The 14,322-nt window shown below is 58.7% G+C and overlaps 1 protein-coding gene across 5 annotated transcripts in view; it reads left to right on the top strand.

The window, feature by feature from the left end:
• Positions 1-13,254, top strand: part of SIRT2 (sirtuin 2) — a 24,370-nt gene extending 11,116 nt beyond the window's left edge. For all 5 annotated transcript variants that reach the window (XM_004715763.2, XM_045292585.1, XM_045292587.1 and 2 more), the window contains 8 exons: positions 7,183-7,312; positions 9,791-9,850; positions 10,115-10,170; positions 10,317-10,393; positions 10,473-10,524; positions 12,274-12,344; positions 12,449-12,515; positions 12,653-13,254. In XM_004715763.2, the coding sequence (XP_004715820.1) occupies positions 7,183-7,312; positions 9,791-9,850; positions 10,115-10,170; positions 10,317-10,393; positions 10,473-10,524; positions 12,274-12,344; positions 12,449-12,515; positions 12,653-12,820 (681 nt within the window). In that variant the 3' untranslated portion in view covers positions 12,821-13,254. The remainder of the gene's footprint in view (positions 1-7,182; positions 7,313-9,790; positions 9,851-10,114; positions 10,171-10,316; positions 10,394-10,472; positions 10,525-12,273; positions 12,345-12,448; positions 12,516-12,652) is intronic.
• Positions 13,255-14,322: the final 1,068 nt, after the last annotated feature.

Below are 14,322 nucleotides of genomic sequence, written 5' to 3' on the forward strand. Positions count from 1 at the left end.
TTACCTTCAAGCCTTTAAGACCTCAGATGCTATACCTTTTGATAGCCGGGCACCATGAGCTTTCTTCACCACATTTGCTTATGCACCCATTTGCCTTCAGTGATTGTATCATGGAGGTGAGCACACAATGATAAATGATTTTTTGTTCTTTGACGCCAGATAACTGATCACTTTAGCACCTCGTGATCACACATCTTCCATGTGGGCTTTGTTGCTTCCGAGCTAGATGCTGCTTGTTTACCTTCAAGCTTTTAAGACCCCAGACACTATACCTTTTGATAGCTGGGCACCATCAGCTTTCTTCACCACATTAGCTTATTCACCCGCTTTGTCTTCAGTGGGCCTGATACCTGATCCCTTTGACACCTCGTGGTTGCATAGGCTGGTGTGCTTCTTCCATGTGGGCTTTGTTGCTTCTGAGCTAGATGGCCGCTTGTTTATCTTCAAGCCTTTAAGACCCCAGACGTTAAATCTTTTGATAGCTGGGCACCATCCGCTTTCTTCACCATATGCACCTATTTTGTCTTCAGCTATGGTGTTGGGAAGGTTATTAGAACAAAGTGTTCTTGCTTTGAGGGAGTACTTGAGTGGAGGTCCAATGTTCATCTGCTCACTTAATACTTAACATATAAATATATGTTTATAGATCTATTTCCCTATCACTGTATATAACTATCTTTACATATGTGCATGCCTGTATTTAGACCTCTACAAATGTCTTTTACCTCCTAGTTATTTCCTCTGTTTCCTTTTACTTTCCTCTTGTCCCCCTGTCATGTTTACCTTCATTTGCTCTCATTGAATCCTCTGGGCTACACTGCACTTGCTCCAGCCCCACCCAGCACCCCACATCCTCCTCTCCATGGATTTTATGTCACTTGTTCCTTTGTCCCTGAGCTTGCTGGCTTCCCCCTTCCCTTTCCCACCCCCCCCCTCCCGTGTCCCCCCAAAACCTTCAGTCCTGTTGTTTTCCCCTCCGGATTGTTTATCCCGCCTAGCTTATCTAGATAGACAAGCAAAAGTAAATAATAAACACAAAACCAAACCAAGCAAAAGCAAAAAAGAAAAGCCTACAAGTAGCTCCAGGTCTGTTGGTTGACCTTTATGAATGTTTTCCACTTGAGTCTGATGGGGTCCCACGTCCTGGCCCCAAAGTCTACTTTTGACACCCATATTCCCTGGGGACTTCGTTGCTCTGCTCCCCTTGCTATTCTGCTGCACACCCTTAGTGTTTCCCCTCAGTGTGGTGGGGTCAGATCGGGCACAATGCCCACCTGTGTCTCCAGCGTTGTCTCTCGTAGCGAGATGGGTCAGTGACGGACATCGTGTCTGTATGGTCCTCTCTGTGCATTGGCTGCTCCGAGCAGGAATATCGTCCTCGGGGCTTGGTGGGCCAGCAGATTTTTTTTTCAATGCAGTAAAACAATTTTTAAAAAAATGCTTCCCTCGTCCAGATAGACTGAAGCATCTTTCATGTAATAATACCGCCATAATCATCATCATGGTTTTTCCTCCCGTTTAAAAGGGTTGTTTCATTGGCAAGTGCTCACAGATCATACCGTTCCCTCGCTCCCTCCGGCTAAGGAGAGGTATGCATCATCACCACCGTCGTTTGAGAGCATTTGCGCCCTCATACCCCTGTGGCTAGGGGCGTCATGCCTGCTGCCCTGGGCAAAGCCGCACCTGCTTGTTGCAGGACCGTGTGCACCCCTCAGATCTGGGGCTTGGCAGGCTCATCGTCAGGCTCCAAGCCCCAAGGTCAGCTGTTGGAACCCACCAGCCGCTCACTCCGCAGGAGAAAAGAAATTGTCAAGTCCTCTGAAGATTTCCAGTCTCAGGAGCCCCCTGGGGGGCCTCGGCCAGTGAGCTGGCATGGGCTCCCCGGCGGTAGGTTTGGTTGGGGCTGGTGGGCTGGTTTGTAACCATAGGCTGTGTGCATGGCGGTAACTCAGGGACTGACTGGGTGACACTGATACCGCACGTGGGTTCCAGTCTTCACTTTGGTCCCCCTACTGAACCTCTGGTCTGGAAGATCATTGTGACCCATTTGACAGCTTCGTGCTTTGAAAACCTGTGGTTTACGGTGGACTATCCTGCGGGCACTTTGCCTTCCATTTTATGGGATTTAAATGTGAATTCAAGTGTGTTTTAACCGCAAGGTCCGTAGGTCGATACCACCAGCCCCTCCGTGGGAGAAAGAGGAGGCTTTCTACTCCCGTAGAGAGTGACAGTCTCAGGAACCCACAGGAGTGCTTCCCCGTGCCCCATGAGTCAGCAGCCAGTTGTTGGCAGTGTGTTTGTGAGTGAGTGTTCTCACTGTTCAGACTGATGGCCATCAGTGTTAGGACTTTGCTGCTGTGAGCTGCTTTGAGTCCAGTCTGACTCTGCCCCACGTGTGCACAGTGACCACCATCTGGTGTCCAAGGCCATCATCACCTTCTGGACACAAAGCAGCCAGTCCCTTCTTCCGAGGCGCCTGAGGATGGCGCTGGGCTACCACGTGGCTCTCCTAGGCCTTAAAGACGGTTCCCTGGGAGGGAAAACGGAGTCTGGTTCGCAGGGGAGTAGGTCCCAGAGACCAAACCACCTTGTCAAAGTTAGTGTCGTCTGAAAACGGAGGATGATTACATCGCCTCACCCCTCACCTCCAACACAGTCGTCCTTGCTGAGGTCACTTACCACTGTCATCCCCCCGCACCTCCACCACCAGTCCTCTCTGCAGAGTGAAGGACCACCCAGGCTTCTACAGCCACACACACACACACACACCTGGAGTCCCTCCCTCTCCTATTGTCACTGCATTCTCAGGATGGGTGGCCCCTTATCCCTTCAAGACCTCCAGACACCCTTGGTGGTTTTGTCAGAAGTAGTGGGCTCCTCGTTGTCCATGGGCAGGAAGACCTAGATACCGTGGGGAGGGGGTGCACACTGCCTGCTGCTGGGTGCCCCTGGCAGCCCCTCACCGATGCATCATTCCCCAGCTCCCGCTAGGGGGTGCCCAAGTGTTGATCAGCTGATGTGGAAACCTGTGGTCTGGAGACTCCTCTGACCACAGCCTGGCCCGTCTGCACTAGGAGCAGGTGCCAGATGCCCCAGGGTCCTGCTTCCTCCCCAGTCCCAAAAACTGCCCTCCCTCAGGGCACTGGCTGCCACTTCCTCAGCTTCAACCCCTGTGGGCACCCAAGACCTCTTGGGCTGTGTGCCAACCCCACTGGCCCCGGCCCAGCCCCCTGCCTGTGCTCTGCCCAGCCCCCAGCAGCTCAGGGTACCGCCCCCTCTCCCCTCCGAGTGGGTGTGGTGAACTGCTGGCAGTAGGCGTTGCCTCCCTCCCTGTGTGCACCTGGATCCTCCTGGCAGGGACCTCGGCACGCCTCCCAGGCAGCCGTGTACCACGAGCGCCCAGGTCCAAGGGAAACTAGCTTCTGCACTAGCGTTGCGTGAGGTCGAATAACGGGGGAGTCGGCACCTGAGGGGCAGGTGTCGGGACTAAGGAGCTCCTCTGCTGGGGGCCCCGTTGGCCCTTGAGAGCTGGGAACCCTGTGAAGAACTGTGCAGATGGTGGCCCCACCCAAGGGCACCCAGCTGGCCCGGCCCAGCTCACTGGCTGAGGTGCGCCCTGCCCTGGGACCATGTTTGCTCAGGGCAGAGGGCATCTGGAGTCCTCACTGCCAACTGGGAGCTGCCATGGCTGCTGTTCCCATGAGGAGAGAGAGAGAGAGAGAGCAAGCCAAGGCTTACGACTTAAGACTCGAGCGGATTTACATGGACTCTGGACTTACAGCTTCTCCTGAAAATACCGCCATGCCCTGGGCCACGTGCCCCGTGGCAGCATTTGGCTGTAGCTGAGTGCCCAGGCCTCACCCCCCTCCCCCTCCCACCACCTCTCTTCCCTACCAAAGCCTGGGTTCAACAAACAAACAGACAAACTCACAGCGACCCTGTAGCACAGGGTCGAGCTGCCCCTCTGGGTTTCCGAGAAGGTCGCTCCCTACGGGAGTAGAAAGCCCCATCTTTCTCCCACACAGTGGCTGGTGGTTTCGAACCGCTGACCTTGTGGATCAAAGCCCTTCACATAACCCCTGCACCAAGGCCTGGTGTTAGTAGCTACTTCATTTCTTTCTTTTTTGTGAAGTTGATGTGTCGCACCTACATTGTAAATCCCCATTGGGGTTGGGGGAGGGGGGGCGCTGACCAGGTGAACACAGTGTCAGGGAAGCTCCGTGGTTGAAAGGTGAGGGCCGCCCACCAAGGCTGGTGCAGGAGCCAATAGTCCCCTCCCAAGGCTCTGCCTTTGGATCCCAGCCTTGACTCCACCACCCCCCCTCAGGTCAAGCTGTGTCCTACTGAGAGGCCTGGCCCAAAGCTGAGGGCCCCCACAGGGCCACTTAGATAGCCTTGCAAGGACTCGGAGAAGCCTCTAGACTAGAACCCAGCTCCCACCGCAAGGCCTCACCCCATTACTGCTGTCATAGCAGCCCCTGGTCCCCTCACCCCATTACTGCTGTCCTGGCAGCCCCTGGTCCCCTCACCCCATTACTGCTGTCCTGGCAGCCCCTGGTCCCCTCACCCCATTACTGCTGCCCTGGCAGTCCCTGGTCCCCTCACCCCATTACTGCTGCCATAGCAGCCCCTGGTCCGCAGGGCCCTGCAGGGGTGACACCACGCAACCCCTGTGGCATTGCAGTGTCTGCTGCCACCCGGCCACCTGAGCCCACCCCAGGGTGGCGCGCGGACTGACGCTGGGGAGGTGGTGTGCCTCAGTGCCGCTTACAGCCCCAGACTCCTGACTGAGAGGCCCCTTGGTTGCCCACGGGGCTGCCAAAAGCTTGTGGAATTAAAAGCTCCCGGAATTTGTCCGTGAACTTTCTGGAACCCTCGCAGGCACAAACGTACGCTGCTGCTGCAGTCCTCCCTGCTCCCCCGCCGCAGCGCGCTGGTTCTCTGTGGCCGTGACCGCTCTAGCCAAGTCCTTTCCCACCAGCGCACGGGTGGGGCACCCGCTGCCCCGTTCTTCTCCTGTGCGTGCAGCCTCTCTAGCAGCTGTGGTGCCCAAAAGACACAGAGGCCCACGGGGCTGCCAGGAGCCAGGATCTGCTCGCTGGGGCTACTTCTCATGACATACGAACTGCTTTGTGTGCGAGGGAGCGGGGAGGGGGAGCGGAGTCATTCAGTAACCCGAGTCAGCCTACAAAGAGGACTCTGGGCTTCATAATAGACACGGCGCCGGGGGCTGCAGAGAGCCTGGGGACAGTGGATCTTGTCTGCACGTTTTTTGTGTGTGATGAGCGATAGTTGGCGGAGAGCGGAGAGGTCAGCTGTGGCCATCTGCCCTTGAAAGGACGCCCTTTCAGCTGCCTGCAGAGGCCCTGGGAAACCCGGCAGGTCCCTCCGGGGCCTCTTGAGATGGGCCATCTGCGTGTCTTGTTTGCCAGGCCCCTCCGTCAGCACCCGCCTGCCCCCACGGCAGTCCCCCTCTGTGGGCCAACTGAGAGGCACTCGCCCGCCTGCCCTCCCGCCCGCCTGTGTGCCAGAGGTGGCAGTTAGTCGGGCCGCAGACAAGGTGGCCCCGTCACAAAAGGCCCCTGGTGGATAGAAGGATTGGACAGGAAGCTTGAGGGGGCAGTGGTTCAGGAGGGACAGCTCAGAGGAGGGTCGGGAGGGTTGTCCAACTGAGAGAATGTTGCCAGTGTCACGGCTGGATTGCCATGTGCTTTCCTGTGCTTGTTTCTCCATGGCAACACGGTAGCACATAAACAGACACACAATTCCGTCTTTAAAAACAAACCAACCAAAAAAACAACAAAACTAACCGGTGTGATTGGCTTATCATTCGCGTATCACTGAAGTCGTTAGTTCAAGCATATTAAGACGAGCTGTAGAAGCCCCACCCAATCAGTTTCAGAACATTGTCTCCTTCCTTGTACTCCTCGTGGTTGGCTCCCCATTTCCCCCCAGCTACCCCTGCCATCCCCCCAAGAAACCATTCACCCAGTGACTGTCTCTACAGACTTACCCTTCCTGGATTTCATATCCAGAAAAACATACCTTCCCCCACCCTACCCCACCCCCCAAAATCAGCAAACCCAGAAGAAAATCAACAAAAGCAAAGCTACACCCCCTGTTTCAAAAGGCAGGAAAGGAAGGGGTTGCTTCCTGCGGCCCCAGATAACGAGGGTCCTTTGAGAAGTCTGTGGGGAAATTCCACCCATCTTCCATTCCCCCCTTTGCACCCACTTTGTGAAGCCCCCTTGTGCATACATCCATTAAATGATTTTTTTTTTTAAAGCACAGGTTCATGTGCAATGTGTGAGTCAGACCCTAGTCAGAGCTCTGCTCATAGCGGAAAATCAGACTCACCACCATCGAGTCCATGCTGACTCACAGCAGCCGAGTGGAACAGGGTGGAACTGCCCCCTGGGGAGTAAACAGGTGCAGAAAGCCTCGTCTTTCTCCTGCAGAGCAGCAGGGGGGTTCGAACTGGTGACCTGGGGCCAGCAGCCCAACTCGGAAGCCATGACACCACCAGCACTCCTCGAGCTCTGCCCCGAACTCCCTGCCGTCGAGCTGACTGACTCACAGCGGCCCTGAAGGACAGGGGGGAACTGTCCCTGTGTGTTTCTGAGGCTTGTGACTCTTCATGGGAGTAGAAAGCCTTGGCTTTCTCCCGGGGAGCAGCTGGTGGTTTCGAACTGCTGACCTTGCGGTGAGCAGCCCAATGCATGCATAATCCTCTACGCCTGCGGGACTCTGCCCAAACAGTGTAAGGGAAGCCTCCTGCTGCCTTCAGCCATGTCCTCGCCTGACCGAGGCACCGCCAGCGCCGTCATGTATGAGGCAGCAGGCGCCCTTTGCCACGGCGGCTTTGTGGGTCTGTACGCCCATCTCAACCGTCTTCTGCCAGGCGTCTTGTTCTGACCAAACAGACGGTCTCGAAAGGAAAGCAGACTCGGCCTGAATGTTCACCGAGAGACGGCCCTTTCTCTCGCTCGCTCGCTCACTCGCTCGCTCGCTCTGCAGTGGGCTTTGGGTAGCTTCACGGGCATCTGAGTTTGGGTCCCGGCCTTCAAGGGACCGTGGGTTTGGCACTCCCGGTGGCACCACTGTGAGAAAACAGCACAGTCTCCAGACCCCCCAGCCCCTCCAGGCTCCGCTCCTCACCCCTCCCTCCACCTTCACCCGCAGAACATAGACACGCTGGAGCGCGTGGCCGGGCTGGAACCCGAGGACCTGGTGGAAGCCCACGGTACCTTCTACACCTCGCACTGCATCAGCCCTCTCTGCCGGCAGGAGTACTCGCTCAGTTGGATGAAAGGTGAGGGGCCCCGGCAGGGCCAGCGGCCCAGGGACCACCACAGCACCCCACCTGTATTTTTTTTTTTTTGCACCCCACCTGTATTGCAGGCTGGGAGCAGCAATGGGGCAAGCCAGGCCTCAGCTGCGCCTGACCTGCACGTTCTCTGACCCTGTGTGATAGGATACACACACACACACACACACCCGGAACTGAGGTGGCGGCCAGGAGCCCCTGCCCCCTCACCACCTCACAGCCAGGCTACCACCTAGGCAAGTCCCCGACCAGTCGGAGCCCCCAGCCCCTTAGCCTTGCAGGTGCTCTGGCCCCACCTGCCAGGAGAGGCGCTTCAGAATTAGAGCATCTGCCTCCTGTCCACTAGAAGGTTCTAAGAGGGCAGGAGCGGCCCGCATCTGCACTGTCCATGTCAGCCACGTGCTCCGTGGGGCGACCTTGATGAGCAGCCGCGTGTGGCGTAGTGGGTTACATGCTGGGCTGCGAGTCCCAGGGTCCACGGTTTGAAACCAGCAGCCACCTTGGTGGGGGAAAGACGAGGCTTTCTGCTCCCATAAAGAGTCGCAATCTGGGGAACCCACAGGGCCGGTTCTACCCTTTGCTCAAGGGCGTGGGCCTGACCGCAGGGAGTGTGAGGTTTTGAACAACCAACCCCACGTCGGTCAGCACCAGACTGAGAGTCAGCAGCCTTCTGTTGGCCAGTCTGTGTAGGAGGGTCGGTGACGCGGGAAGCCAGGCAGCAGCGAGGTAAGGGACAAAGGCTGCACTCTGGCTGGCTGGACCTGAGTCGTGGTCCCTGCTGGTGGCAGGCAGGGGTTCAGGGAATAAAAGCCCACTTTCCAGAGGCCGGGAGGGCCAGGAGACCTGCGCTGGCAGCCCTTAGGTAGACTAAGAAGCCATTCACGCCAGCCGGGGACACCGGTTTCTGGCATTCTTTATGCTGCCCTGACAAAGCCCCCGCTGTCCGTGCAGGGTGAGGACAGCTGCAGCGCTGGCAGGCGGGCCTCCGCAGGGTGGGCTTAGTGAGAAACAGCTGATGGCCCCTGGGCTGGTTGGGGGGAGGGGAGACGCTGGGTAGGGGGTGGGGGGTGGGGCATGACAATGAATACTGCCCCGATTATCCATCCCTTCCTGACATCGTCTGCCTCGTGCACCAAGCAGCTCCTGTCCATCAGGGTGGACAGGCACTCAATGGGAAGGCAGGCATTTAGATCAAACCCTAAACTGCCGTTTAGACCAAGTCCCAAGCTCACCACCCCACAGAATCGATTCTGACTCAGAGGCAGCCTGTAGGACAGAGTAGGACGCACGGCCCCAGGAGGTTGCCAACGCTGGGACTCCGTGCAGGGACAGACAGGCTCATCTTTCCCCCTTGGACAAACGGCCGATCTTGAGACTAGCAGCCCAGTGCATCGCTCACTACGGCACGAAGACCAGATCAAACTAAAGTCACTGTCGTCAGGCCATCTGACTTGGAGCGACCCTGGAGGGTGAAGTCGAACTGCCCTCTGGGTTTTCGGAATGGTAACTGCTTACAGGAGGAGAAAGCCCAGTGTTTCTGCCGAGGAGCAGCCGATGGTTTCGAACTGCCGACCTTGCAGGCATAACCATCACCCCGCCAGGGCTCCTGGCATGAAGACCGCACTCCGTGAATGTTTGCCAAATGCATGACCAGTGGGGCGCGTGAACTAGGATTCTGTGGCCTCAAGCGACAGAAATGAGCGTGCAGTAAGGAGACGTGTGGTCTGTTGGAAGGATGGAGTTGGGGTGGTGGTGGTTGTAAGCCGGGGGATAGGCAGCAGCTGGCCCTGGGTTTTCTCGGTGCCCCTTCCTCTGCACGTTCCTGGGGTGAGATCCCGTTGCCTCGTGGGGCTGTGGAATCGTATGGGGCTGCTCACCTTAAGGTCGGTAGTTCAAACCCACCCACCTGTCCATAGGAGGAAGACGAGGCTGTCTACTCCCTTAAATATGGACAATCTCAGGCACCCTAGATCACGTCGCTGGGACGCCAGCGCTCTTGAGAGATCTTTACTCCCCACTCCAAGTGCCCCAGGGCAGCGTGGGTAGCATCCAGGTGCTCGCTCACTTGCTCATTAATTTAGCCTTTCGTCACTCGGGCCCTGGAGGGGCCCGGGTGGCATGGTGCTGACTAATTGCGAAGGCAGCCCCTCCTCAGGAGGAAAGGTTTTGCTCCCCAGAAGGGTCTCAGCCTAGGGAACTCACCGGCGAGGTCTCCCCTGCCCGAGAGTCGCCATGAGTCGGCATCGACTTCATGGCAGTGAGTTTGGGTTTGGGGGTTCATGCATGCACCCTCGATGCAGGGGTGGTGCTGGGAGCAGCCCCTAGAATTCTGGGCACAGAGGATGGAGACTGTGCTATGCTGGGAAGGGGGCTGTGGGGACGGTGGGGCGGGGCCACATTGGGAGTCGGCCGGGCAGCCTTTAGCCTTTGACCGCTTCTCTCCTTTCCTCTTCCTTTCCCCAGAGAAGATCTTTTCGGAGGTGACCCCCAAGTGTGAGAAGTGCCAGGCCGTGGTGAAGCCTGGTGAGCTCGGGGCTCGCTGGGAGGGCTGGGAAGGGCCTCTACAACCCCTTCCCAACCAGGCCACCCCCCGCCCAGCCCTACCCCCGCCTCTCTCTGGCCAGCACCCTGACGGGTCCTGGGGAGGGTGGGCTTCCATGCACCCAGGCAGCCCTGCTGCCCCTCAGCCCCGCCTCGCACCTCTGCCTGCACCTTCTCTGCCCGTGTCATTCTTTCCCTCTCTGTCTCTGTGCCTGTCCGCCTGTCCGTCCACCTGACTCCGCTCAGACATCGTGTTCTTCGGTGAGAACCTGCCAGCACGCTTCTTCTCCTGCATGCAGTCAGTAAGTGTCCCTCCAGCGCACGCACGCCCGGGAGGGCACAGCCGGGTCCTGCCCCAGGCCAGGCTGCAGAGCGCTGACGGCCACCTCAGGCGCGTGGGGTGGGGGGCACGGCGGAGCAGAGCCCTCACCCGCGCCCCCACCCTCAGGACTTCCAGAAGGTGGACCTCCTCATCATTATGGGCACCTCACTGCAAGTGCAGCCCTTTGCGTCCCTCATCAGCAAGTAGGTGGATGGCGGGGCTGGGCAGGGGGCCGGGCAGAGCAGGGGCAAGTACTCACTGCACAGCCTGCTGTCCCCCCAGGGCCCCCCTGTCTACCCCACGCCTGCTCATCAACAAGGAGAAGACAGGCCAGGTGAGTCCACCTTTGTTCACGCACACGCCTGGCTCCCAGTCTCCCCTTCCCTCCTCTATACACGCTCCCAGCCTTCCCTCCCCCCACTCCCACTGGCTCGGGAACTAGGATACAGGGGTCCGAGAGAGCTCCACCTGGGAAATCCCACCACTTGGGAGTTCACAGCCCAGGCTTCGGGATTCCAGAATGCAGAGGCGTCTGGTCCTCGGCGACTTGGACCCCACGATCCCACGGGCCTCTGGGTAGCACCAGAGGTCAAGTGCTCCACAGCTTGCTGAGGGGAGGCAGGTTCAAACCCACCCAGGGGCCCCTCCCAAGACGGGTCTCGCCATCTGCTTCCACCAGAAGGCCACAGGCTTGACACACAGGGCCACCAGGCGTGGGGACCCGTGAGCAACAGCTGCGCCATTCATGGAAGGGACAGAGTCCAGAGCTGACTGAGGAGTGGAGGTGGGGCCCAGGCCTCCTCCCTCACAAGAAAGCCTCATTGCCCTACAACGAGTGACCGCACAGGACAGGGCAGAGCTGCGCCCGTGCGAGCCTGAGACCGTCCCTCTTTGCAGGAGTCGAACTGTGCAGTCACAGCCCAACATGTAACCACTGTGCCACCAGGGCTCCTGTCTTCCTCGCAGGCCTGGGAACCGAAGTCCTGGTTCTCCCCCACCCCCAACCCAGGCTTTGCTCTGATTGGCTCCACAGGAGTCACGTGGGCACCACTGCACTCAGCCTGTGTCCTGGGACTACCCACCCTTGGGGCCTGGGTTTGGGTCTGTGCTTCCTGGACCCAGGGACCAGAGAGCTGGAGAGGATGTGGGAGGGTGGGCAGCTGGGGCAGCAGGAGCACAGCCCGGAGCCATGGCCGCACCCCCCAGGCCTGTTGCCCCAGACACACCACGCCTCGGGGTGGCTTTGCCACACAGAGGCTTCTTTCTCCCAGTTTAGGGTGCTAGAACTCTCAATTCAGGGAAAGCTCTCTCTCTCTGTCGGCTCTAGGGCTGCAGGCATCTATCTCTCTGTCTCTCTGTCTGTCTCTGGGGCTGGCAGCCTCTGTCTCTCATCCTGGTCCCTTGGAAATCTCCAAGTGTCTTGGCCCCTCTGGTCCCCATCAGGGCCCCTTTAGCTGGCTTGTCTCATCTCTTCGTCTGCAAAGAGGTGGACTGGCCCACATCCTGCATTCACCCTGCCTCCGGAAGGCAAGGCCAACTGCTGTCCTGAGGGGCGGGACCACAGGTTAGGATTTGCAACACACACGTATTTTTATAGCTGTGCTCTTTGGTGCCCTGGAGTGGGCTCCAACGTTCACAGCCCTGTACACAATAGAAGGAAACACAGCCCGCCTGCGCCGTCCTCACCAGGATGGTCGTGTGTGGGCCCGGTGATACAGCTACCACGTCAGTCCATCTCCTTAAGGGGCTTCCTCTCCTTTTGATGCCCTTCAGCCTCCCGAGCCTGCGGCTTCTCCCCAGGGCCTGCTATCTCCAGGACATCTTTGGGGAGCTTGTTTTATAATCTCTAGCAGCCAGCGTTTTGTGTGGGAGCGCACTGACATGACAAGCCGAGTGTGTGTGTGTGTGTGTGTGTGTGTGTTTGTGTGCAGCAATGATCCCTGTTCTACAGGTAAGGAAACTAGGGCTCAGGGAGGCCGAGCCACCTGGTCTGAGTCACAGAGCTGGTAGACAAACAGGCCCCCTGGCTCTGGAGTCTCTGCCCTTAACGTGCCCCACGACCCCCCACTTCCCTCCTTCACAGACTGACCCTTTCCTGGGCATGATGATGGGTCTTGGAGGAGGCATGGACTTCGACTCCAAGAAGGCGTACAGGTGAGGGGAGGTGGGCGGAAGCAGCCAGGTCAAGGTGGGAGGGAGACCGGAGGCGGCACACAGAGGCAGCGCGGTGCTCACTCAGATGTCACCTATTCCCACAGGGATGTGGCCTGGCTGGGAGACTGCGACCAGGGCTGCCTGGCCCTTGCTGACCTCCTGGGATGGAAGGTGAGGAGCCTACCTACGCGGGAGCCCTGTTTACCCTGAGCCCAGTCAGAGGGCCCTAGCCCCACCCTCCCCAGATCCTCGGACCCTGAGTCCCACTCCATGACCCCTCTGACCTCTGTGACCTTGGCCCCTTGCAGAAGGAACTGGAGGAGCTTGTCCAGAAGGAGCATGCTGCCATCGACGCCCAGTCAGCCGCGGGGGGCGCCAACCCCAACCCCAACCCCACCGTTTCCGATGACCCCAAGAAGTCTCCGCCACCAGCCAAGCCGGAGGCCAGGGCCTCAGAGGGGGAGAAGCCCCAGTGACAGGGCTCAGCCCCTGCCCGCCCCTCTCTAACGTATAACTCACAACAGCGCCCCCAGCTCGTAACTACTCCCCAACAGAAAAACTGGGGTCCCAGCCCCTCAACCCGCCACAGTTCCAGCGTCCCCCAGGGGCCAGGTCTGAGCAGCCCATAACAGCCTCCCCCTTTAACTCCTCTTAGGGGCAAGGATCAACCTCTCTCTAATCTCTAACTGTTGGGGGTGGGGGGGCGAGGCAGCCCTCACCCTGCAACTGTCCCAGGACAGGGATCTGAGGCCTCTCACTCCACGCCTGGGCCCTGAGGCTGAGCCTGAAGACCTCCACCTCTTTGCCTCCGACTTCAGAGTGGGTGCTTCCCCCAGGGCCTGCTTCCCACCCAGGGGTGGGGAGATGTCACCCGTATTAAGACAAATTAAAAACAACCACAAAGCTGGCACACTGTTGGAGGTTTCTTGCTGGGGACCCAGGGGAGCCGCTGGAGGGAGGGGGCTAGGGAGGGAAGGAGGGAGGGACCTTAGGCCCCAGGAGAGCCAGCACACCAACAGGTGTGGATGTGAAGGTGGCGGCAGCTCCCTCCTGTTACCCCTGTTACCCCTACCAGGCGCCCAGCCTCCTCTGTCTCACCTAAGACCTGAGTCCCCGGAAAAGAGGGGGAAGGTTCATTTCTGACCCCCCGCTGAGCCCCGCCCCTTCCCCCCACAAGGGCTCAGCTTCCTCTCTGCCTGCCGGAACTTTCACTTCCTGCTGCACGGGCCCCCCTCTGAGAGCAGGTAGGGCCCCCAGGGACCCGAGCATCTGGCCGCTCCCCACACTGCCTCCCATCAGCACCAGGCGGCCGCCCTGTCCCACCCTGGCCACCACCACCCATCTTCTTCCTTGTCCCTTTGCCCAGGGCCCAGGCTGACCTCTGGCCCCACCCCCACCCTTGGACACCTGCCTTCTGCCCTCCCCACCCCCACTGATACCCTGCCAGCCTTGTCTGAGCCCCAAGAGGGTTTATTTGTCTGGCTCCTGTTGACTCCCTCCTACTTCCTCCTCAGGCAAGAATGGAAAGGGTCCCTGGAAGGGGTCCCGGGAGAACAGGGGCCTGGCCTGTCCCCCGGCCACCAGCCCCTCATTCTGGGCCTGGGCTCCTTTCAGGACTCACTGAGTGGATGGATGGGTGAAGCGACCTTTCCCAGATCCAAAGGTTTCCCACTCCCAGGAATGCTGCGGGGAAAATAGTCCCCTAATACTCCCCCACCCCCACAGTGAGGGCCCGGAGAACTAACTCGGTGCCAGATGGCCAGTTGGGTCCAGAGGATGGAGGGAGGGAAGGCAAGAGGGACCCGTGGGTGAGAAGGCAAAGAGGGTTAAAGGGCAGAGGTAGCTTCTAAGGGGTGGGCATAGGAGAAGGGCTTTCACAAGGTCATGGAGGGAAAAAGTATCTTTTTATTCCCTTTTTAGCATAAACCTTGGGAAGGCTCCTGGTACTGGTATTCCCTGGGACATTCACTCCCCTTTT

Source organism: Echinops telfairi, unplaced genomic scaffold (assembly GCF_000313985.2).
Source record: "Echinops telfairi isolate 266 unplaced genomic scaffold, ASM31398v2 ScPeMD7_655;HRSCAF=1070, whole genome shotgun sequence".
In the NCBI taxonomy this organism is placed as follows: domain Eukaryota; kingdom Metazoa; phylum Chordata; class Mammalia; order Afrosoricida; family Tenrecidae; genus Echinops; species Echinops telfairi.